This window comes from Ammodytes marinus, assembly GCF_949987685.1.
Source record: "Ammodytes marinus genome assembly, chromosome: 4".
NCBI classification, from domain to species: Eukaryota; Metazoa; Chordata; class Actinopteri; order Uranoscopiformes; family Ammodytidae; genus Ammodytes; species Ammodytes marinus.
This window is the reverse complement of record NC_137233.1, coordinates 15,275,275-15,299,857: the sequence shown is the minus strand read 5'-3', so window position 1 is coordinate 15,299,857 and position 24,583 is coordinate 15,275,275. Positions and strand designations below refer to the sequence as shown.

General features: G+C 40.2%; 4 protein-coding genes across 4 annotated transcripts in view; 2 read left to right on the top strand and 2 right to left on the bottom strand.

Annotated features, from left to right (window-relative positions):
• The window catches only part of LOC307249653 (semaphorin-3F-like), a 50,935-nt gene extending 48,081 nt beyond the window's left edge, over positions 1–2,854 (top strand). The window contains exons 18-19 of the mRNA XM_080026485.1: positions 146–279; positions 384–2,854. Coding sequence (XP_079882611.1) covers positions 146–279; positions 384–821 — 572 coding nt within the window. The 3' untranslated portion in view covers positions 822–2,854. The remainder of the gene's footprint in view (positions 1–145; positions 280–383) is intronic.
• A 1,026-nt stretch (positions 2,855–3,880) lies between these two features.
• gnat1 (guanine nucleotide binding protein (G protein), alpha transducing activity polypeptide 1) lies at positions 3,881–6,672 on the top strand (the record flags this gene model as incomplete). Its single annotated transcript, XM_080026489.1, has 8 exons — positions 3,881–3,986; positions 4,904–4,946; positions 5,040–5,181; positions 5,489–5,646; positions 5,742–5,870; positions 5,980–6,109; positions 6,234–6,387; positions 6,482–6,672. 8 exons carry the CDS (start codon positions 3,881–3,883, stop codon positions 6,670–6,672), a joined length of 1,053 nt encoding a protein of 350 aa, XP_079882615.1.
• A 2,642-nt stretch (positions 6,673–9,314) lies between these two features.
• On the bottom strand, positions 9,315–15,748 carry edem1 (ER degradation enhancer, mannosidase alpha-like 1). The gene is made up of 12 exons (XM_080025534.1): positions 15,160–15,748; positions 14,429–14,501; positions 13,323–13,426; positions 12,883–13,054; positions 12,521–12,704; positions 12,210–12,384; positions 11,329–11,449; positions 11,058–11,228; positions 10,885–10,958; positions 10,691–10,787; positions 10,023–10,208; positions 9,315–9,913 (listed from the first exon to the last, which is right to left on the bottom strand). The coding sequence occupies exons 1-12, from the start codon at positions 15,624–15,626 to the stop codon at positions 9,824–9,826; spliced, it is 1,914 nt and encodes a 637-aa protein (XP_079881660.1). The 5' UTR covers positions 15,627–15,748; the 3' UTR covers positions 9,315–9,823.
• A 932-nt stretch (positions 15,749–16,680) lies between these two features.
• Positions 16,681–24,097, bottom strand: arl8ba (ADP-ribosylation factor-like 8Ba). Its single transcript, XM_080025707.1, has 7 exons — positions 23,907–24,097; positions 21,145–21,225; positions 20,924–20,997; positions 20,701–20,794; positions 20,474–20,541; positions 20,083–20,153; positions 16,681–17,652 (listed from the first exon to the last, which is right to left on the bottom strand). The coding sequence occupies exons 1-7, from the start codon at positions 24,027–24,029 to the stop codon at positions 17,603–17,605; spliced, it is 561 nt and encodes a 186-aa protein (XP_079881833.1). The 5' UTR covers positions 24,030–24,097; the 3' UTR covers positions 16,681–17,602.
• Between the last annotated feature and the right edge of the window lie 486 nt (positions 24,098–24,583).

Here is a 24,583-nt window from a genome sequence, read left to right as displayed (position 1 = left end):
GTGAGTATACACTTTATATTAAACCCAGACTGTACATATGCAATTTTGAAACTGAACATAGCCACGTATATATTTTCATCGTATCTATCTATCTATCTATCTATCTATTGTTTATACATTTTCTTTTTCACATATCATTTTATAGCCAATAAAAATACTCTGGAGGCAGTCCAGTATGGGGTGGAGGGCAGCACTACGTTCCTGGAGTGCCAGGCCAGGTCTCCTCATATGTCTCTCAAGTGGCACTTGCAGAAGGAAAACAGCGACAGGAAAAAAGAGGTGAACAAAGCTTTCACTTGTAGAGCAGTTACAGTTGTGTTTCCAGTCATTCGAAGCTGTCTCTATAATCAATTCCTAAAATGGCTGCCCATCCATTGCCACAGATTCGCTCAGAGGGTCGCATCCTAAAGACGGAACAAGGTCTGCTGATCCGCTCTCTGCAGTCGGCCGACAGCGGCATCTACCAGTGCACGTCCACGGAGAAGAACTTCAAACACACGCTGGTCAAAATGCAGCTGGTGGTCCTCTCCAGCCGCACCGTCAACAGTGTGTTGGTGGAAACAGGAAGTCCCGCCCTCCCTCCACTGCAGTCGAGTGCCTGGACTCCCAGTGCTGGTCAGTATAAAGACCTGCTGACCATCTTAAGCCAGCCGGAGATGGGCCTGATCAACCAGTACTGTCAGGATTACTGGCAGCTCGGAGAAGTGGGCGGCGTCATCGGGGACAACAAAGCCAAGAGCCTGAAGGAGCTGAAAGAACAGAAGAAGCCTCGCAACCGTCGGCATCATGACGAGGAAACAACAACACCAGCCCAGACATGAGGAGCTGGATGTTATCCTATACACCCGCTCATATCCCCCCAAACACCCTCAGACAGTCTACCTTTTAACACCACATCCAAAACACTGCAACCCTCCGTTAAGGGGGAGTTTAAAAAAACAACTAATAAGCACAAAACGGACAAGACAGATACCGCAACCAAAAGCAAACGGCGTCAAACAGTTTAACTGTTGGGGTAAAAAATACACAATATTTATTGTAGGTTGTAAAAAGTAATTATTTGTACCTATCTAGAAAACATGTTTTTTTTTTTTTTGTGAATAGGTAAATCTGTGCAAATATTGTTGTTATTATAATATTATTGTTAGCGTTATTGTTTATGACAATGTGTTATGTTGAGAATATCTTTTATGTTTGGTGTTTTTGACAAACAGCAACACTCGACCCAGGACACATACGGACGAGGACCTATGGACATGTATTCAGAAGCTGTGAACAGGCGACCATGTTGGATCACTTGACTGCTGGCAGTATTCCGTGTCGAGTCGCTGGATCAGTGAAATTCTCGAACGTCCCTAAACTTCTTCACCAGAACTCTCTCTACTGTAATAGCAGACAGTTTCTTTTTTAACTGCCCAACATACAAGCTGTTGACAGGATGACGGTTGCATTTCTTGGGACACTCTAGGATAAAAGAAGTGCCCACGGACTGCAGCTGTGGCTGCGTGTCACGGCTGTACAGTCACGTGGTAAATGAAAGGCCCTTGGTGGCAGGTTTAGACGTCTCTCCTTTTAATGTTGTGGTCCAGCTTGGCCTCAAGTCACGATGTCACACCACCCACCCAAACTCTTCCGAAAAATCCGTTGCTGCAAAGTGTTTGTTTTGTTTATATGTGAATATCACATCTCAATGTTGTATTCTTATCGAACGTGATCTTTGTGATAAGCTGTTTTTTTGTTTCTTTTTGGGAGAGGGGGTCTTTTAACGACACAAAAGCTGAAAATATAACATTGCCTCTTTTTCTCTTTTGAGATAAGAAATTCCAACAGGCAGCTAGATGTGAGTTTGTGCCAGTTTGTGATTTACAAAAATAAATATTTAGAGACAAAGCACCTTCTGTTGCCAAATCGATAATCTTGATGAACAGTAAATACTTCACATTCATTTGTGGCATTTGCAGAATATTCATAAAAGGCAGAACATGCAGTGTTTGTATGCTCTGAAGTTTTTTTTAAGCTCTCAATAAATCCAAAGTTTTGCATTCCTGCCAGTTCCATGCTAAATATTGGTTTTACGAAGTGAATATTAATCATGTCTACACTTCTATTAGATCACAGTGACTAATGTGCAGATTGGTAGCACTTTGTAATTGACTACTTTGATAGGGGCTGTATATGCTGTATCAGCTGGTTCAGAGCAGTGAAGTGCCATCCTTCTCTCATACAGTAAAGGCCACAGACTTCATATAAAACAGTTTAAACTGAGCAACTTCCACACAGCAAAATAAAATAAAGTAGTACAACCACTAACAAGCTGATCATCACCAAACTCTGAAGAGAGACATGTACCAAAATCTTCAGAAGGTGGCTTTTCATTGTGCATGGCATGTACAGTGTATGTATATGGTATTTGTCTGAAATGCTATGTTGCTGTAGATGTCAGTGAATGTTTTTCTTGTTGTGGGAATATGGAATTACTATCGGTGCAAGGAAGAAGTGCTCAAACCTTTAATGGTGGGAAATGCTGAAAGCACATAAATCTCAGATAGTGATTTTAAATTATCTCCCTCTCTCTCTCTCTCTCTCTCTCTCTCTCTCTCTCTCTCTCTCTGTGTCTTTCTCTCTCTCTCTCTCGCTCTCTCTCTCTCGCTATGTTTCTCTCTCTCTCGCTATGTCTCTCTCTTTCTCTTGTTCTCACAAATCTGCAAAAACAAATTTGCATACATCTCAAACGTGTGCATCTATTTTGTTTTGCTCTGTTCTGCAGACTTTGCTCTGGGTCATCAAGGTTAAGTAATGTATGATATAATGCACAGTTGATGTTATTGTAATGACTTGTAAAAAAAAAGTACTATCCTTTTCTTCCTCATTAATGTTGCTGACTAATAAATTAAAGCTCTATATTTTATAATAACAGGGGTCCTGTTCTGTTTGCCATTGATGAACTCATTAATACACCATTACAAGTAAGTGTGCTGCATTGAGGTATTAGTATTAACAGCTAAATTTACTTTTTACATCTAGACATGTTAAATGGAAAATTATGTTTCACACAGTTTCCCCTAACACACACACACACACACACACACACACACACACACAGGCTGTACATCCATAATTGAAAGTGAGTAGATTAGTATCCTTAACCAGCATCAGATTGAGGTCAATTAGATCTGTCAGGTGAAACCGCAAAGCTCTTTAAGCACTTCAGAGCAGTATGAGAAATGGCAGTGTGTCTTTCTTCATATTTTGGACCAGGAGGTGAGGGAGTCCGCTTATTAAAGTGACTTCATCTGTTGAGAACACAGTAAAGAGCTGTTCTTTTGTTTTGTCAATCTATTTGGAAACACCCTTCATTCAATACCTGACTTACTCCCTCATCTGGTTTTATCTTTAATTGGCTCCTGATGTGAGTTGAATCTAGTTAGGTCCCCAGCTATAGATGCAAACACTTAGCACCAAGTCATTTAGCTTTACTTGCGTCTCTTTTAAAGGCACCTAAGAACAGCAGAGACAGATAAGCACTTGAGCCGATGTTCATCTACCGCTGAGCAAGCAAAGTCCCCCTAAAGGTTGGAGCACACCTACACTGATGTACTGTATGTCTGCCTGTCCTCGCACCTTTCACTCTGCCCTAAAACACTTCTGTCCTTGTACTCCATTGGCCCTCCTCAGTCAGGTGGGCAGGGGATGCCCAAAATCCTTTCCTAAGCCAGGAAAATGCTCAAACATTCAAACAAATGTTTGCTGCAGGCAGTTGACGCATCAGCTGCACATTTGACAGCATTGGTAAGAACGTAGGCTATCGACTTGGACCTACTTCCATTTTTCCTGACACTTGGCTTTTTGAGCAGAGGGACCCCAATAAGGGAAAAGAAAGATGGGGGCTGGAGCGAGCGCCGAGGATAAACGCTCCAGAGAGCTGGAGAAGAAGCTGAAGGAGGATGCCGACTTAGATGCAAGAACTGTCAAGCTGCTGCTGCTAGGTAAAGACAATCAAGCTGGAAGCAGTAACAAGTAACCTTATACTCATGGTTAAACAGATACAAGGGCCATCAAGGCCCATGGTGAGGCTATTTCTGCCTAACCATCACTGCCTCACCTCACTCTCCTACAAGAGAAATAGTAATCCGTCTACTGGCCATAACTGTGACTGGCGCATTGTTCAGTCTCTTGTAAAATAAATGTAATAATTAACAATAACAAAGAGGTTTGCTATGATCTGAATAACCTTTGAATATGTATTAAATTGTACAATTGTACATGCCTTTACTTTTGTGTTGACTCCAATGAAAACCGGCAACTTGTTTGAGTTAAGTCTTTGCATTGGTAAATCACTTTAATAATCAATCAAACCAATCCCTTGTTAATCCTGAAACAACAGGTTGTCCAACACAAGGGATTTAGCCCTGAAGGATACAGATGACTGACTCTCCAACCCAGCAGGGCGTTTACCAGTGCTTTTAATACAATGTGCTAAATACATCACAGGCAGCAGGAAATTAGCTGATAAAGGGGGAACATTTGTAGAAAAAATGTTTAGATAAAGTGAGGCTTTTTAATTCAAAGACCAATAAATTATGTTCGGTGAATTAAAGAGTGTTTTGATTTAAAAGCAAAGTCATTAACAAGATTATATTGGTACAGCTGAGAATATATTCTGCTTAAAATATTGTTTCCCAGCTCTTCTCCTCATGCCAATGTAGGTCATGGACGAGGGATGTCAGTTCACCCTGACATCATCTTTTAACAAGATTAGACCTAATTAGATTAGATAAAAGCACAAAGCTCTGGCAGTCATATTTCTTTTTCAATATCGATGAACGAGTATTGATTCTTTTTTATTTAAGTTTGGAATGGTGTGAAAAAACTACATTTTAATATGCTTTTGTTTTTCATATAGGTGCTGGAGAATCAGGCAAAAGTACTATCGTCAAACAGATGAAGTAAGATGTTTGACTTTGCATCCAAGCAATGTTGTATTTCTTTCCTAAATGACTGATAGTAAATCACATGATAATACGGTATCTTCTCGTCAGAATTATCCACCAAGATGGTTACTCGCTTGAAGAATGTTTGGAGTTCATCAGCATCATCTACAGCAACACCCTGCAGTCCATCATGGCCGTTGTCAAGGCTATGACCACATTCAATATTGGCTATGGCCACGCTGATCAGCAGGTAACAACGGCTGAAACAGACTTGATGTATTAGTTTCACTCAAATTTATTGCAGGTTTCAGGGGGCGCCCTTAGCTCAGTTGGTAGGGCGTCCCCCCCATGGGCCTCGGCCAGCAGCGGACCCGGGTTCGATTCCAGCCCGCGGTCGTTCTCTGCATGTCACTCCCCTCTCTGCCCCATTTCAACTCTGTCTCTACACTGTCAATAAAAAACATGAAAATGCCAAAAAAATATATTTAAAAATTGGATGCGGGTTTCTTGCAGACCATTAAACCTGACATGTATGTGTACCTGTTATTTTCCTGCAGGATGATGCCAGGAAACTCATGCATCTTGCAGACACTATCGAGGAAGGCACCATGCCTAAAGAGCTCGCAGATATCATTTTGCGCCTGTGGAAGGACTCTGGCATACAGGCGTGCTTTGACAGGGCCTCAGAGTACCAACTCAACGACTCCGCTGGATAGTATGAAATCTTCCGAGCAGAGTTTTCAAATTACTATATATAGTCTTAAACATTAGTGTTTTTCTTGATTGAAATTATTTTTATTTTCCCTCCAGCTACCTGAGCGACTTGGAGCGACTGGTCCAACCAGGCTACGTGCCCACTGAGCAGGACGTGCTAAGATCAAGGGTGAAGACCACTGGTATCATCGAAACAACATTTTCCTTCAAAGATCTCCATTTCAGGTGAATCTGTGCGGTATTTTTGAGGAGGATAGCACTACTAACTCATCATGAGTCTTCCCAACATGATTCATATAGCGATCAAAACTATTGTGCTTCTGTTTCCATGCAGAATGTTTGATGTGGGTGGCCAGAGGTCAGAGAGGAAGAAGTGGATCCATTGTTTCGAAGGTGTGACCTGTATCATCTTCATTGGTGCTTTGAGCGCCTACGACATGGTGCTGGTGGAGGATGATGAAGTGGTAGGACAACGGTTATGTTTTTAATGCTTGATATTCTACACTATATGGATCTTATCCTTATTGGACACAATCAACAGTTGGTTTATTTGAAAGGCCCTTCATTTTGGGAAGCTTTCTCTTTCAGAATCGAATGCACGAGAGTCTGCACTTGTTCAACAGTATCTGCAACCATCGCTACTTCGCCGCCACTTCCATTGTACTGTTCCTCAACAAGAAAGATGTTTTCACTGAGAAGATCAAGAAAGCTCATCTCAGCATGTGCTTCCCTGAATATGATGGTGAGCTCACCGCAACACACAACAGTGCTTCTAAAGACAAACGGCAGACTATCTAAAATTGCTTCACTATATATCTTGATATCTTTTCATTAAGGCCCAAATACTTATGAAGATGCGGGTAACTACATCAAAATGCAGTTCTTGGACCTTAACCTGCGCAAAGACATCAAAGAAATCTACTCTCACATGACCTGTGCCACAGACACAGAGAACGTCAAGTTTGTGTTTGACGCCGTAACAGACATCATCATCAAAGAAAACCTGAAAGATTGTGGTCTCTTCTAAGAGCCAAGCTGAGGAAGTCAATGAGGGTGAGTACACTGTGCAGTATCACATTAATGATGATTCTTAATAACTTTTGGACCAGCAAATAAGCAGTGTGACCTTCTCTCCTTTTTTTCTGCACGGTGATGTTGTAGCGCTGTCACAATCCACAAATCCCTTCTTCAAGGACTGAAGAAAATAACCGTCTCCCCATCCTCCAACTGACATACACAAAAAAAGAAAAATCAAGTTGTAAGTTGTAGCTTTGACTGACGACCTTGGGTCAGGTGAGACCAGAAGACAGCTCTTATATCAAAAAAAGCCTGTGCAGATTTCAGATGAAATTGAATTTTTTGGCCAAGCTAACTTTTCTCTTGGAGCCTGTGGAACTTTGGAAGGCTTTGCAATCTGTAGTTAAGACATCAAATCTTGTTTCACCATTAAGTGATTTGTTCTCACGTGCACTAATGTGAATAGCTGTTAAGAGATTTAAAAACAGACTTGACAATAGAAACGCTATACTGTTTGAGACACATTTTAAGCAATGTGTAGGAAAATTGTACTTTTTGCGATAGTTGAAAAGGGCAAATGTATATAATTTAACCTTTTTTTATTAGATATTTCATAAAGTATGGTAATACCATGTGGATCTGACAACGAGCAAAAGATGTACTATACTTAAAAAATCTAAATGTCAACCAAATCTCCAGGCCTTTGAGCCAACTATCCTGTACAGAAACAATTATTGTAAACCTTGACTAAACCCATTAAAGCTTCTGTAGAAAAATGAGTCTTGTTCCATTTTTCACAAATAAAAACCAACACAGCATTGCTTTGCCCACAGTCTGTCATTTATTGATTTTACTGAATAATCCATGTTCTCTTTCTTGCATTGTGAAACCAGATAGTCTATATTTAAGATAAAAATAGCATTTACCTCTCATTTTAGACACATTAAAAGAATAGTTAATGACATTTTGGGAAATACTAGCCAAACAAGCCGATTGAAGCAGTGGCTTCATATTTACCATTTAGGGGCCCATTTCAACAAACTGTATTATGAGCTGAATTTCAATCCAAGTAATTTTATGTTTAGCTAATAAAAAAATCAAACACCATATTTTTTACGATGCATGGGCATGTGATAGTCCTGCAAAGAGCAACAAACATTTGTGAAAAAAGATGCTAATATAAAATGCAATCCGCGTACAAACCGTGCAAGTGGTATCTTTTTCACCAAACTCAAAATAAAAATATTCCCTAAAATGTCTCTTACTATTCCTTTTAAGATAATTTGAGACAATGTGGTTGGGGGCGACATCAGCCATTGTGATTAATGATAAATATCATCCCTATGGCTCGGAGCAGTTTAAAACACTTGTGAATAAGGAACAGCTGTCTCCCAAAGCCAAAGAAGATGCCAATGTTGTGATGTAATCGAGCCACACAGCCTGAAGCTCTGCTGAGCTTTCAAACACTGTACGGAGACTGTTTGGCAAGAGCTGTACATGAATCAGAAATCACAGTTAAGGAGACATCATACACTTGTGTGGAACAGAGATAAATATTCACAGTACAGCTGTACTTCCTTCGTCTCAGTGCAGTTATTATTTGGCCGCAGATTACCAGGTTGTAAGATTTTGGGATATAAATACTCAAGACTATCCTAAGACATTGTAGGCAACGAAGAAGGTTTTTTTAATATTTTTTTTATGAAAGCCTCAATTGATTTTTGTTTAGTTTTTTCACCCTGAGTTTTAACCACATGACATATACGTAATAATAAGATATTATATGATTTGCAATTACGAGAAAGAGAAACAGTTAATGGCAACTTCCATGAACTATGAACGAGGATGAACAATGGGGGACTGTTTGCCAAACCCCTCTGACAGAAAACAAAATGATAGAAAACGAATGCGTTTCTACTTATTGACATCTGAAAATATATTTTATGGCTTGTTTAAAAAAAATAAAAATAAAAAATCAGCTTAATGGCATAATCAGTGTTAAAGTGTACATACACATGGAATGACACTTATTGTGCAATATCAACAGTGGCCTCAAAAAATACTTGTCAATGTTATCCACAACTAGTATAGTGGAGTGGCTAAGTGCTACATTCTTTCAATTTTTGATACAAGCGTGAAAATTGGCATGAGCAGTTTCCATGGGTCACTTGAAAGGAAGATGGCTGAGACAAATTTAGAAAATAAAAAATGTATGAAAAAAAAACAATACATTTATAATACACAATACACTATGAGAAATTCTCAATTTCAAATGTCTCGGACAATTTTCTTGTCAAGTGACCCATGGAGACTGCTCATGCCAATTTTCACGCTTGTATCTCCAACTGAGAGATTTTGACGAAAATAAGCACCTAGCCGCTCCACTAGTATGCACTGCACAGCATCCAAAAAGACCAAAAAAGAAATTAAGGCACTTAAAACAGCAAGGGTCATCCAGAACCTCAACGTTATCTGTTAATGTGCAGCCCTTATGTTTTTTTAAAAAGCACTGATCTGGTCAAGTGACTCTACAGCAAAGAGGCACTGATAATCATGTTTAAAGACATATTATTAGAGGTGAGTGTTTTATAGGCTATGCAATTGACATATGTGTGGCTAGATGGCACTGTTCCCATAAACACAATATTATGATTCACAGCTCTGCTGTAGATCAAATATTCATGCACAATACACACGCGCGCGCGCACACACACACACACACACACACACACACACACACACACACACACACACACACACACACAATGTAAACACACCCATACTTGCACCAACAACCTCAACAGTCATTGTCTGCTCGACAAGAGCCACACCAGCGACTCTTAAAATCACTTACACAATATTGATTCTTCACTCGCCAAAATGACCTCATTTCCAGGAGATAAGTTGTTCAGCTTTTGATCGACTACATGCTCACCCACCAAAGAGCAAAAGAAAAAGAAAAAACCCACACACACTTTAAAATGAATACAGCGAGTTATCATGCTGCTTTTTCTCAGGTTTTCCTTTAGTGTCCTGTCTGGATCCTGAGCTGCAGAATGCGTGGGGCGGAGAGTTTTGATCCTTTTGACTTCAGTGTGTGCACCTGAGGGGGATGTGCTGGAGGCCTGTGTGTGCCGACGTCATTACATGCATCATCTTACTCAGAAATGTCCCACCATGTGATCAATTTGCCTCATGTAAACGCTCTTTAACGGCAGCGTGTACCGCCGCTCCGCCGGGATCCTGTTGCACTACACACGCAGAAAAAAGAAAAGGGAGAAATGTTTTGTTTTTTTAAATCACAATATAAGTTACATATGACACTGAAGATGGTTAAACGTGAGACGGGCTATGCCTTACATTGCTGCTGTTGCTAGGTGGTGGCTGATTGTTTGGCTCTCTTTCTGCCAGCACTCCCTCTTCGCAAGGAAACAAGTCCTTCCACTGTTTCTCCCTGAATAGCTTGTCTATAGGCACGACGTGGCCCTCTGTAGTGAAGATGTACTTGTTATCGGACTTGTGGAGTGGGTTGTCCTCATCAAACAGCTGCAATCCGAAAGAGATTTGTTTTTTTATATGACAGAATGGAAAGGACAAAGTTTGTCAAGTTTTATTTATTTATAAAGTGCTGATTAAATACCATGAAATTAATATTGTGACATTTACAGGCTAACTAATGGTGTTGCTAAGAGATATAAATGATCAATTCATCATTTAAGTATTTTCCATTACCAGCTTCTCAATGTTGTGATTTGCTTCTTTTTATTAGTTTTGTGTCATCATAAATGTAATATTTCTGTGTTGTCACTAAAAAAAATTTAACATTTCATCCATCGACATTATTATGAGAAAACCTTATTAAAATCATTGTAGCAATCATGAACATTTTGCTCAGCTTAAATAGTATAGTCTAAAACGCTGCACCCCAGTCTTTAACTGCAGGAAAATGTCATGACAATGACAACAGACATAGTATCATATTTATATACTCATAGCTGTATCTCTGACATGTTCTGGCTCTTACTTACCAGGTAAAGGTATTTGCATGTCTCACTGAGGAAGAAGCTCTCCATGCGATCCTCTTTGGATTTGTCAACGACATGGTGGAGAGTGGCGTACCCACATCTGCAAAATAACACAGCTCAGCTCAGCTTAAAAGTGGACACGTCAAAGCACTGTAAAAAAAACTCACCGAAAATTATAGATATTACATGATCCACACCTGACTTTGGCATTTTTCTCAAGGCTCTGAAGAATATCCATTCCAACATGTAAATAGAAAGGATTTTTGGTCGCCTGTGGGAAACGAAGAAGAAACTCTTTGAGTAAAAAGTTGCGTACAACAGCAAACCGCCAGCCGCAACGCTTGCATTGAAACAGCATCAGTTCTGTTACCTGGTACAGCAGATAGGTGGACTCCACCAGCTCTGGTCTTAAAGGGTAGAATAGCACATCAGGAGCCTGCAGCTGCCAGTTGTATCTCTCTGGCAAAGCCCCAAAGCGTTTCCAGATGGAGTAGTAGAAGGCATGCAGGCAAATTGCATTATCTACATCGCCACTCAGCACCTATGGGTACACAGAGTGGTGACGCCTGCCTTTAGTTGAGCACCACAACACACATATACATACACCTTTATGTAAGATCTGTCATAGGGCATACTCTCACCTGCAGCCCGGGAAAGAAGGCCTGAAGGGAGTCAATCCAGGTGTTCATTATCTCACCACTGAACATGTTCACATTAACGTAGAGAGGAGGGTCACCCTCTCCTTCATTACAAAACTCTCTCCTGGGGGGAAAAACAGAGGAAAAAATTGCTTTCATAACGACTCAGTCAATTGGTTGAAATTCCTTGATGTGGAGTGAAAAATTAAATGTTCCTAACTAAAATATTCTCCACAAGTAAAAGTACAATAACTTGATGATGTTTTTTAAGTAACAGTGGGCGGGGGACCACTTCTGTGTAGTGCAAAAAGACAAGGGGAAATAAAAACGGCAATAGACCATCAGCTTGACTTTTCTTTTTCGACTGCAACGCTACAGCGCCAGATGGACCATTTGTTTTTCCTATTTTTTTTTTACTCAGTAACGGATGTGCTATAAAATAAAGCAAAGTACAATAATTCAAACAAAATAAACTTCAGTCAAAGTAAAGTGACAGATTCTATAAACTACTCAAAAAAGTACATGTAGAAAAGCAATTTGATTACAGCAAAGTGAGTAAATGTAATCCGTTACTTTCCACCTCTGTCAAGCGCTACTCGTCATTGTCTGCTGAGGGTGAAGAAAGTGTAACGTTCATGTGTGGCTCAGAGTCATGTCCCATCGGACACCCAAAATATGCCCAAAGGCTAAGAGTTCAAGAGAGAAAAAAACTGAAAAATGTCAGCAGTTTTATTTCTTCTTTGTTTGGCCAATCCTGAACAGATATTATTTAGACAGCTGTGATAGTTTCACATGAAGCTCCCCAATGCCTCCAACACACACAGCTAATTTCACCCAAATGCAAACAATCTACGGCGTCAAGTTCTTCTGCATGTGGGACTCACCCTCTCCTCATGTGGCTCTGAATACTCCCATAAGCAGCTTGGAACATCTTGTAGTCCTCTTTCTCGCCAAAAAGGATGTAGGATTTCAGCAAATACTCATAGAAGGAGTCCATACCGGCTCCCAGACCACTCTGCTTTCCAACCCACTGGCCTGTTTGGATATTAACTACATTTCCTAAATATGACAGAGAAAAGATATTATGATGAAGTGTAGTCATCATATTTACATATTACAAAAACAAGTAAATAAGCAAGTAAGCAGAAAATAAATTAAGCAAAAAGGAGTCGCGTAACTCCACAGCTGTGCTTACCCAACAGACCGGTTTGGTTGCTCCTCAGGCTCCACAGAGCTCGGACAGCTCGTCTGGCAACCCACTCGAATGTGGAATCTCCAATCAGGCGGCTCAAAATCCCAAACTCCACCAGCAGGGACCCAGCTCCCGCAGTACAGGTCTCATTGATGCTATCAGCAGGGACTCCTGTCTTCAGGTTCACCTGCATTAAAGATAGAAATGAATAGCAAACGCTGGGTCACATTACAAAATCTGGTTTGGGGGAAGTCATGCAGTTTCACTCACTTCATAGGTATTTTACGTTAGTTAACGTCGTTTCGATATACCTTATGTGTATATTGAGCCGATATCTTGTAAAATGTCTCTCTAACAACACTCACCCTGGGGTAAGGAATGCCTGTGATTGTGTTCTCAAAGGCTGGCAGTAGGCGGACAGCCAGGTCGTGAGCCAAGTGAAGCAGCTCATTATCGTAACCTTCAATGCCCACCTTGCCAAATGGATGTTTTGGGTCCGTGAGCAGGATGTGAGAGGAGATGAGGCTTCCCAAGATCCTTCAAAATAAAAGAGACATTTTACGCTGGGGCTTCATAATAGAAACAGATAGTGAAAGATGTGGGAAGATGTAATCACAATGAGCTTTAACACAATAAGATGTGCATCTTTTAAAAGGAAATATTGCTGACACACTTTAAACTTCAGGATTTAGTTTGATCAGTCGCTGTATTTTTGTTCACATGTTCAATTTATTGACTGAATAAAAAAATAAATAAAAGTGTTTCCCCATGTGCATGACATTGAAAACTGTAGCAACATTTGTACCTGATGTTTGCCTCAAACACTTGCACTGTTGAGTCCTTGTCAAAAGATACGGTATCTATAACCAGCTTGACGGCTTTCTGGAACTCTGTCACATTTCCGAGCACCTGCAGAGACACACAGAATAACATAACTATGGTATACTGAATCATCTAGCTTATGTGGTCGCATTACAACTGAATTACGCATTTTGCTCAAATTATAATTTCATCATCAAGTATTAAGTTAAGTTAAGTCTTTATTTGTCATTTAACACATGCTTAGTCACACAAGGTAAGTCACACACAGTAATCGAAATTACCTCTTCGCTAACCCGTCCTACATCGCTAACACACACTTTAAGTTCTACAGTAAGTCCTTGCACATGGTCTGCCGCACCCCTGGAGCAGTCTTGGGGTTAAGTGTCTTGCTGGACACAATGGTAAAGATGGTCTGCACCATAGATGCAATTCCAGCCACCAGTAGTGTTACAAATAACACCCTCCTGTCCGGTGCCAGGGATCGAGTCAGCGACCTCATGGTTCCTAATCAGCCCTCTTTCTTAGTCTAAGCCATTGTAAAGAAGCTCTGATTAAATGAATTAAGCCAGTCAGTAACAACAACTCTGCGTAAGCGTTTATTGAAGTGCAATATATATAAAGACATTTTTTTTTTTGGAAACTATTTTGGTTCCTTCATTTTTCTCTTTCATGATCTTGTTTATTGCAAATGCTGGAGCTGAGCACAGGACAAACGAAACACCCTGGACCATCACTTTTGGGGCTGACACAGTAACAATCACACAGGCAGTTTAGAAACTCAGCTCAACCTGAATGAATGTCACGGTAAAGGTTTGACTTTGGAAAAAAAAAACATGCAATTTACAACAGAGGAAATGCTAACCAACCTGTCACTGTATGTAGGGCACAACACTTTGTTTTAACTGATGTTAAATGATGTGAAAACCTTACATTTTCTACCTACCAAAATGGATTAAGCCGTTTCTCTTGCCAAATGCAAAAACTAATAAGTAGGTAGAATACTATAATCAATCATGCACTGTTATACTATTTTTGTATTTCTATACAAGAGAAACTTTGTGTAACATGAGGTATCTGGCTGTAACTTACCAGTAGCGTGTCTAAGGTGTCGATCAATGTGAGGGAGTAGTTCCCAAGAACGTCATTTATGTTGATGTTTGACCTGGAATGAAAGTAGTACAAAAAAAGAGCATATTTTAAATCCAACAAGACTGGCTGGACAGATCGGAAACACAACCTTTACATAAAGAACCGTGAGGTTTAAGTCTTCCCATATTGGGGTGGGTGTCATAAATCGTCTGATATCACTCAGATAACAAACAATTCAGGCCTTCTTAGAATAGTATAGCAATAAATAACCAACGGTGAAAACAAGGGTTGGTTGGTCTCTCTTATGACATTAATATTGCTGAGAAATAGAGACCATTTGACAGGGTCTCTGCAGGTTTGAACAAGTTGAATTCAGGACCTTTTAACACCTTTATAAGAACATGCCATTTAAAGACCTATTTGCATCCAAACTGGCAAAAGAAAATTGGAATCCCAGAATCACTTTGCTTAGCCTTGCAAAGTGTCAAAATAGGATATAAGACATTTAAGTGCAAAAAAAGATTACTGGGTTAAGAACCTACAGAAACCCTGTGCAAATAGAAACTCCCAGGCCAGGTGTCTGAAACGGTTCAGTAGCAATGAGAGCAGGAAGATTACACTACACTAGCAAATAAGATATAAACTAAATGTAAATGGCCTACGGTCTACCCCGTTAAGATGCAAATGACAGATACCTGCCGGGTTCAGGTAGACAGCTATGAGTGACTCACGGGTTCAGCACGTCTGGTCCCCTGCCTTCACAGTCAATGGGATTCAGCTCGTCCTCGGGAAAGGCGTACTTCATGTAATTGTCGTATCCGAAATAGAACATGTCTTTGGCCATGTTTTTCATTTTGGCTTTCAGAGTGTCCGGGAAGGAGCTGTACCTCCGCACGTACTCGTCCCTGTCGCCGCTGAAGAAGCTCAGGTAGGACCGCTTGGGTGAGTCCTCTCCAGCCTTCGCACAGGTGCTGCGTCCGGGCTCCTCATATCTGGGGCCGTGTATTTGCTGGGACCACGAGCTACCCCTTGGTTCGGTGCCTTTCTCGTCCCTAAACAACAAGTCTAGTTTGTTTAAACTGAAGGGGAAGTTGAACCCCAAGCTGACGTTAGGACCCAGTCCGAAGACGAGCCACAGCACACAGGTGAAGGTGAGCCTCAAAACGACCAGACCAACTACTAGTGACCTCCATTGCATCTTTGATCAGCATCGATCTTAAAACGCATAATTTTAAGTCCACACAAACCTCCGTGGTGGTGAACGAATGTTAAACCCGGTAAGTTCAGGCTAAACTACAAGAAGACTACAGTGAGACTCTGGTGATTTCGCCTCACACGCTTCCTGTCAACAGACCCGTATCCTCCCAGATCCTGAGTTGTGATTGGGTCTCCCCGTGTGTCGTCACATGAAAATAGAAACGGCTCGTCCTGTGATTGGCCGTTTAGCTGTCAATCTGTGGGCTGATTTTCGTGGCACTCCTGACGTGTTCATCTTCTTCGCCAATAGAAAACAGACACAAGAGTGAAACGAACCAAAAACATGATGGGTCTCAACCTCAACAGAATAAAAAGTTATCTGCATAATAAGAAATTGTCTGTTAGTTAAAGGGCTGAATTTGTATATTATTTGAATGGGTCCGCTTTTACCTATTAATATAACAATTATTTGGGTCTATTTTTATTTCTACACACCTTCTGAAAAAAGGCTGCAGGGGATCTGGACCACAAAATTATATTTGTAACTTATGAAAGAGCTATATAAAGTTTTCCAAATAAACAAAGTGAAGGAATAGCCTATGTAGATATTTTTCTCTTCACGTTCAAGTTTAACCATGTGTTTGACTTGTCATAGCAGAAAAATATATAAAATGTCCACAGAGTTGACTCAGTTACAGTACATCTAAGGTCCAAAAAGGCCATACCAGTGACACAGCATGCACAATACCTAACCCGATACTAGCTCACCTAAATGGAATGCAATCATTTATTTAATGTTTTCAATGACTGTGCTTTTCTCTCTATGACTTTAATGCAGTGGCTCATTGGGACCATTTTCTAATGGCTACTTCCAGCAGGATAATGTCCAACAGCAGCTCAAATCATCACAAAACTAGTTTCCCCTCACTGTAATTAAATGGCCTCCAAAGTCACCCAACTCCTTCTCAGTACCATGCCAATCATTTCCCCATTCATATGTCCAAAATATCATTCACATGTAGTGCACAAATAATAGGACAATGTCTAAATTAAAAAGCATGCCTTTTTATTTCATGAATATATTGACAGGGTGTGTGTGTGTGTGTGTGTGTGTGTGTGTGTGTTTTCACTCTATCCAGGTAGGCACACCTTGCGGGCTGCTTTGCTTCGGAGGTGAGAGACATTGCACAAGGCACTTTGAATTCTGCCGCGCTCTCAGCCTCGAGGCAGCACAAAAGACATAATTCCACAAGTAGCCTCTACTTAAAAACTGAGGCCAATATGAACCACACAATTTGTACAGCTTTACTTTTAGTACATTCAGACTTTAAATAGAATCATATATTCATACAACACGCACATCAGTAAAAATCACACTAGCTTGATATTTGTACAGACTTGCTTCAATTGCCTTGCTTAAATGCACACTTTTAAAACATAGAAATGTCCTTTTAAGGAAGGAAACCTGATCAAGTCAATGCTGACATTCGTCGAAGACAATCACAGAGTAGGAAAGCAGAAAACCTGCATAATTACATCAGCCATCTCCTGGTATTATCTGACTGTTTTCTTTGTTATCTGAGGGCCTGTTTGACAGAATCAACCCTTCTTTAAGAGGGTGCAGTTGAATACCCAAGATTAGTGGTATAAACCACTGGGTATGATATGGATATGGATAATGCATAAATGGTAAAATGTAGATCAGAAATGAGGTGCTTACTCCAAGTTAAAGGAAAGTACAACTTTACCGGATGTATAATGCCAATTGCATTCCTTAAATTCGGCATCAGAATCACATTTTGAGTATAGTGCATTCGTCTTGTGGGTATGTTAAAAGTGAATTGGGAGTGAAAAACAAACGGTGTGACAGGAGTAGAACGGTGCAGCATGTGAGTTGAAGACTGTACATCATCGCAGAGCGATGGGATGTTAAGTGACAGCAACATGGCAAACAAAGCTGGAAATCGGCTACGTTTTTCAGCTCCTCCTGGATTTTGAATGTTGGATGAGCCACTGAAGTGTGATATCTGGAACCATAGAAACATGACGGGTCAGTCTGGAAATTTATAAATAAAAATTAAGGCATTTCTTACTAACTAGCAGCACACAGATGATGCGATTACATGCAATTTTAGTACAGACTTAGCTTTACAGAACCCCTTTCAAATACTATTATACCCAAGTGCTCATATACAGGTCCTTCTCATATAATTAGCATATTGTGATAAAGTGTGTAATGAATCTATTTTAGATTCATTACACACAACTGAAGTAGTTCAAGCCTTTTATTGTTTTAATATTGATGATTTTGGCAAAAAAGTAAAGAAAAACCAAAAATCCCTATCTCAAAAAATTTGCATATTTCATCCGACCAATAAAAGAAAAGTGTTTTTAATACAAAAAAGTCAACCTTCAAATAATTAAGTTCAGTTATGCACTCAATACTTGGTCGGGAATCCTTTCGCAGAAATGACTGCTTCAATGCGGCGTGGCATGGAGGCAATCAGCCTGTGGCACTGCTGAGGTGTTATGGAGGCCCAGGATGCTTCGATAGCGGCCTTAAGCTCATCCACAGTGTTGGGTCTGGTGTCTCTCAACTTCCTCTTCACAATATCCAACAGATTCTCTATGGGGTTCAGGTCAGGAGAGTTGGCAGGCCAATTGAGCACAGTAATACCATGGTCAGTAAACCATTTACCAGTGGTTTTGGCACTGTGAGCAGGTGCCAGGTCTTGTTGAAAAATGAAATCTTCATCTCCATAAAGCTTTTCAGCAGATGGAAGCATGAAGTGCTCCAAAATCTCCTGATAGCTAGCTGCATTGACCTTGCCTTTGATAAAACGCAGTGGACCAACACCAGCAGCTGACATGGCACCCCAGACCATCACTGACTGTGGGTACTTGACACTGGACTTCAGGCATTTTGGCATTTCCTTCTCCCCAGTCTTCCTCCAGACTCTGGCACCTTGATTTCCGAATGACATGCAACATTTGCTTTCATCCGAAAAAAGTACTTTGGACCACTGAGAAACAGTCCAGTGCTGCTTCTCTGTAGCCCAGGTCAGGCGCTTCTGCCGCTGTTTCTGGTTCAAAAGTGGCTTGACCTGGGGAATGCGGCACCTGTAGCCCATTTCCTGCACACGCCTGTGTACGGTGGCTCTGGATGTTTCTACTCCAGACTCAGTCCACTGCTTCCGCAGGTCCCCCAAGGTCTGGAATCGGCCCTTCTCCACAATCCTCCTCAGGGTCCGGTCACCTCTTCTGGTTGTGCAGCGTTTTCTGCCACACTTTTTCCTTCCCACAGACTTCCCACTGAGGTGCCTTGATACAGCACTCTGGGAACAGCCTATTCGCTCAGAAATTTCTTTCTGTGTCTTACCCTTTTGCTTGAGGGTGTCAATGATGGCCTTCTGGACAGCAGTCAGGTCGGCAGTCTTACCCATGATTGCGGTTTTGAGTAATGAACCAGGCTGGGAGTTTTTAAAAGCCTCAGGAATCTTTTGCAGGTGTTTAGAGTTAATTAGTTGATTCAGATGATTAGGTTAAGAGCTTGTTTAGAGTACCTTTTCATGATATGCTAATTTTTTGAGATAGGAATTTGGGGTTTTCATGAGCTGTATGCCAAAATCATCAATATTAAAACAACAAAAGACCTGAAATATTTCAGTTGGTGTGCAATGAATCTAAAATATATGAAAGTTCAATTATTATCATTACATTATGGAAAATAATCAACTTTATCACAATATGCTAATTATATGAGAAGGACCTGTATAATGGTCTTCATGATTCCCCTCACTCAGTGATTAAAAAATTAATTTTGCACATAAAAAAGGCAGAGTATATGGCTGCATTGTTAATGTACGAACCAACTGAATATCATGCTTAGACTCATTAGTAAAACCCTGACAGTATTGTATTCTTTATGAGAACAATGGAGTAAGAAGTACTCTCAGCTCCAGGCACTACCTGCAATATTTTTCTCAGGCTGCATCCTGCCTGACCTTTATGTAGCCTAAGAGGCAAAACCTAGAGCAAAACATTTTTAACTTCTGCTTGTTTAATAGGCACTCCAGTGATTCAGTTTGGCACACAGTGAAAGATTCACCAGAAGATTTAAAAAGGAATGGTCAAAATCTAAGCAGTGGTAACTTAGATAGGCACAGTTTTTTATCACCATAAGTCAACACCTTTATTAACATTATTTCATACTTTGTAAAGCTCTTCCTGGTCCACAAAAGCCATGATACATCCGTCTTCACAGGGTGAGTAGTACTACCCATGATGGGTCAATTGTACTTATGTATCAAATGAGTGGAGTAGCCCTATAACCCTGTTGTTGTGAGTGCACAGCAATAACTGAAGGCAATCCAAATCAACCTCCATCCCCATCCCCGGTGGAAATAAGCCCCTTGTGTGGACACAAAATGAACCTGTGGTCATTAACTGCAACTCACCGATGTTGTCTTTCTCTTTGCAGGAAATGGAGTAGCAGCATACCTCTCTGTCCTGAATAGCAGCCAGATTCCTTTAAGGGGAAAAAGGTGCAAGAGTAAATAAAAAGGACGCATTCAGACTGATCATATGTCTCATTCATACAGCTTGTGGGTCACACTTTTCTAACTTTGACAGCAGAGGGAGCCACTTGCTAAAGTTTAGTTGTTACTAACTGAAGGACAAAAATGTTTAAATGTACGGACCAGAAATAAATATTTTTTAAATATCTTTTGTTCCACATTAAAACCAATATTTTTCTTAAAGTAAAATTCTTAAAAAAACTCTTAATACATCAATCAAAATAATCTACTTTAACTATAAATTACTTTGAAGCACCATATTCATACTTACATTTTCTCAATGAGCTGCTTTTCATCTAGCGCATTGGGGAGATCTCTTTTGTTACCGAGTACCAACACCTAAAAAATAAAAATAAATGACACATTTCACTTTGAATTCTGCAACTGCTGCAAGTCGTCGATGCAAAGCCCACATGTTGTTTTGCACGACTTTCTGCAGAAATCACACACATCTCTTTAAAAAAAACATATTTAAACGGGTTTCAGGAGAACACTTACAGGAATTCCTTGCAACTGAGGTTTGTCCAATAAATTATGAAGCTCATTTCTAGATGCCTCGACCTTTTCTCGGTCTGCTGCATCAACCATGTACCTACAAAAATGAAACAATGAGTAAAATGTGTTTTACGTACATTTATCGCAACACCACCAAGTGCTTCTTCAATGTTTCGCTCGCTTGTTTGTACAAACAAACTAGAAACGTAGAGACTGGGATACTCACACTATTGCATTAACTCCCCGACAGTAGCGCTCCCACATGCTCCTGAACCTTGGCTGTCCTCCTATATCCCAGATCTACAGGGATGAGGGCACAGCATCACACTGCAGTCCAGTTTTTAAATGTCATTAGCAGGTGCAACTATTGCCTCCTGGTACAACCAACCAGTGTGCTGCTTTCATTTGACTAGTTACACCGGGACTCCAGCAGAAAGATGAAAATACCTTGATGGTGACGTTTCCTTTGGCGACCTTCCTCATATTGAACCCGACTGTTGGGATCATGTCTTCACTGAAATGCCCAGACTGAAAGGAAATGTACAAGTCGAAAATATTATTTCTCATAGAAAATATCTGAAATGTATTGCAGGAAACATGTTTGGTGTAGCATGTGCATATAAACACAACAAAATAAGTATACCCACAGAATAGTAAAGTAGCCTTAAGCCACTTCACACAAACATTTGCAAAACATACAAAATACCTAAATCAGGCATGTTCCAGACCAATAAAAAGGACAAATAACCAAGTGCAACCGTGTTATTGATCACTCAACTGTATTATATATTTATATTACAGTATAAGAGGAGATTCCATTAAGAAAGTCATATGAAAAAACTTTGTAAAAATTAAACAATTTAACATAACTTTAACTTGCTGTTAGACTTCTAGTTTTTTTTTATCAAAAATGCAGTAGCTTGGAATTAAGTCTAATACAGCTCACTGTGTAGTAGTTGTTGTTTCTTTTATTTTATTTTACTTTAAATTATCTCCAAACATGAGTCACTGGGAAAACAAAAAACAAATGAAAACAATCAGTTCATAAATGTTGGGAATTACTTTTAAAATCTAGTTGATAACAATGTCCAAACGGTCCAATGTGCACGCAGCTCTCTGATGTGTGCACATTTCACAGCACATGACTTGTGTTGGAGTCACCTGATGAAGCTAAGTGGAAATGAGTGCAGCGGTCTTATGACTGAAGAAGGAGGAACCACCCCAACTACAACTGCTCACTGGATGGCAGGGCTGTCTTCCTCCTTGTGAAGGAATGATAAGCAACTTCCTCCCCAGACACCAGCCAGGATACCTGCCCCCAGAGAACACTCAAATCCAATTTCACAAAGTGTGAACATTTTCACACACAAAAAAAAATTGAAAAACACACCTGAATGCACAATTCTTGCTTTCTCCTGAACTACATTTTCTTAAACTAACATTGGTGGGTATGTTGCCACCAGGTAAAAGTTTCCCCACTTTCTTATTGGACTGGAATTCTCTGTTTCTTGAACAATTATGTTCATTATTAATTGACCTAAAAATTGGTTTCCTGATTAATCCATTAGTGCTTTGGAATATTTGACATCTAACATTTCGGAAAATCAAAAATGCCTGGCACACTTTCCTAAAGGTGAAGTTTAAAAAAAGAAAATGTTTGCAATAAACAATTAGTAATGCAGTTTACAGTGAGAAAACAGGAAAAAAAATCACAAATTCAAAGCTGGAATGTTTGTCATGTTTGATAGATCTAAACTATACTTATCGATTAATTGTTTCAACCATTGAGAAAATATTGCCACTGACAGCTAATGTTCTGTTAATCCAGCTGAAAAGGTTTTTACTAACACGTAAAAAAAAGTATATGGATTATCAATCGCACAAATTAAAAAAATCAGGAATACCCGCAAACTACCAGTCCGAAGAGTTTTGGCAGAGAAGAAAGCCTAAAAATGTTTACGATACAATAATATTTCCTTATCCTTGCACACCGAAGGATGTACAACTAAAATGTAAAAGTTGATTTGGTTGTCAGAGGGACCTGATGGTGAAGGTATGTGCACAAACTGATTAGAGAAAGCCATCACAACTGTTAACAACTCCGAACAAAGAGTGGGTTGTGAATTATTTCATACTTTTTATAATCTGACTGTTACTTAATAAAAACTGTTGCCTTCCAGCAGTTAGCTAATGAAAAATTGCTTCACCAGAAACACCAGTTTTGAGAAACCTCTGCAAAGTTGCACAAGTTTTTTTTCAAATGCCTTCCTTCCCACCAATGCTCTCCAGCCTCAGTCATAGGAGGTCACAGCAAAAGATACAATCAGCCAGCAAGGCTTCATCACAGTTTGCATCTAAAGCTAATATAGTATGAGTCATGTCCGATACCGTTACAGCAGAAAGCAACACCTGCTGTGTACGGTATGTTAAATGCAACATTTCACTGAAAAATTCTTTGAAACTCTTCATCTAGTCAATTTGGTTGGTGTGTGTGTTGGTCTGGTTCTTTTTTATGCCACTGGCAAACCTGCATTTACATTAACAAGTGAATAACATAGGCTACCCTTTGAAAATGTGTCAAAACAAAGAAAAAAAAGTGACATTTATAGCTGACCAAAGTCTCTTTTCATTGTCCGTGAGTCAGCTGTAGTTTTACCTTTTTGTATCAGGCTCCTTAAATCTGGGGAATTATTTAATAATTTTATAGTTTTGGACTGGAGCGCTGCTGCAGTTGAAGGGGGACAACTTAAGTGGCACACATTGTTATTGTAATGGGCTTGGCAGTTGTTGTTATGGTCAAATGTTTTTATGGTCAAAGTCAACTTCCTGGTGGCTGAATAAACTGTCAGCTTTGATCTAAATCTTACACTGAGCCCACCCCCAAATCATACCAAAGCTAACATAGTGTGCTGCGTTTGGGGTTTAGCATGCTTGACACAGACAGTAATAACACAGTGAACCGATAAGGAGCAAACTAGTTAGCTCAGCTGACTGGTTGACAACATGACTCATTTTCAGGTTCCTTTTAATTTAAAGGATGCTGAGGTCCCAACACAGTCACGTTACATCTTTTTGTATAATTTTTTTCTGTACCAAAAACCAAAACGTGTAGAAGCACACACCAGGGTAGCCTGGTAACAGTTATCCCATTATTAGCGCGAATGGCATTAGCACTACCCTCGCGAGGTGGCTAGCAGCTGAAGACTTACAGCGATCACGTTTACAAATGTTGTTTTCCCCGAGTACTGGAGGCCGACCAGCGTCAGCTCCATCTCCTCCTTCCAAAACAGAGCCTTGAACCAGTCCAGTAGCCGGTTAATTAGCGCCAACATCTTGAGGTCGGTGCTCAAACTCCCTTCAGATTGTGTCTGTTTCTCCCTCTCTGGACACAAGTGGCGTTTATTCGCCAGCGAGGAAGGGAAGTCGGACGCAGGCAGGGCAGCAGCTGTCATATGATCAGTCTGTTGAAACGAGGCTGAAGTCGTCCGACAGCGCCCCCACCGGCACATGGTGGTATTACAAACAGGTTAATACAGTAACCACCTAAAGACAGGTGGATTTATATTTGAAAATGTAAAACAATAACTCTTGCAACTCTTAGTTATCTAGTTTTTCAAACATTCAGTGAATCCTATCAACATGTTGTGTGTTCACAGTTTTATCGTGAAAGTTTTCACAGACCGTCAGTTTTAGTTTCAGAAAAGAAGTAACACTAAAAGCTGAGGAGTTCTGATGTGGATCAAAAACAACTACAAAAAAAACATGAATATTTCTTTGCAGCATGGTGTGGGAGCAAATGCTCCTCTATGTAACCAAGATGAGGGAGATGTTTTTTTTCCATTCTGGAAGAAGGTTGAGGTGGTGGAGGAATAGGCTAGGGACGGGT

What these genes read in the sequence shown, in the direction of transcription:
- arl8ba (XM_080025707.1), bottom strand. Translation starts at nt 24,029, where the DNA reads ATGTTGGCGCTAATTAACCGGCTACTGGACTGGTTCAAGGCTCTGTTT. An exon ending in CATTTGTAAACGTGATCGCT is followed by an intron (nt 21,226 to 23,906) that starts GTAAGTCTTCAG and finishes ATTTCCTTTCAG; the next exon opens with TCTGGGCATTTCAGTGAAGA. An exon ending in AAGGAAACGTCACCATCAAG is followed by an intron (nt 20,998 to 21,144) that starts GTATTTTCATCT and finishes TCATCCCTGTAG; the next exon opens with ATCTGGGATATAGGAGGACA.
- edem1 (XM_080025534.1), bottom strand. Translation starts at nt 15,626, where the DNA reads ATGCAATGGAGGTCACTAGTAGTTGGTCTGGTCGTTTTGAGGCTCACC. An exon ending in CAGAGCCACATGAGGAGAGG is followed by an intron (nt 11,450 to 12,209) that starts GTGAGTCCCACA and finishes TTTTCCCCCCAG; the next exon opens with GAGAGAGTTTTGTAATGAAG. An exon ending in CCTTCTTTCCCGGGCTGCAG is followed by an intron (nt 11,229 to 11,328) that starts GTGAGAGTATGC and finishes GTGTACCCATAG; the next exon opens with GTGCTGAGTGGCGATGTAGA.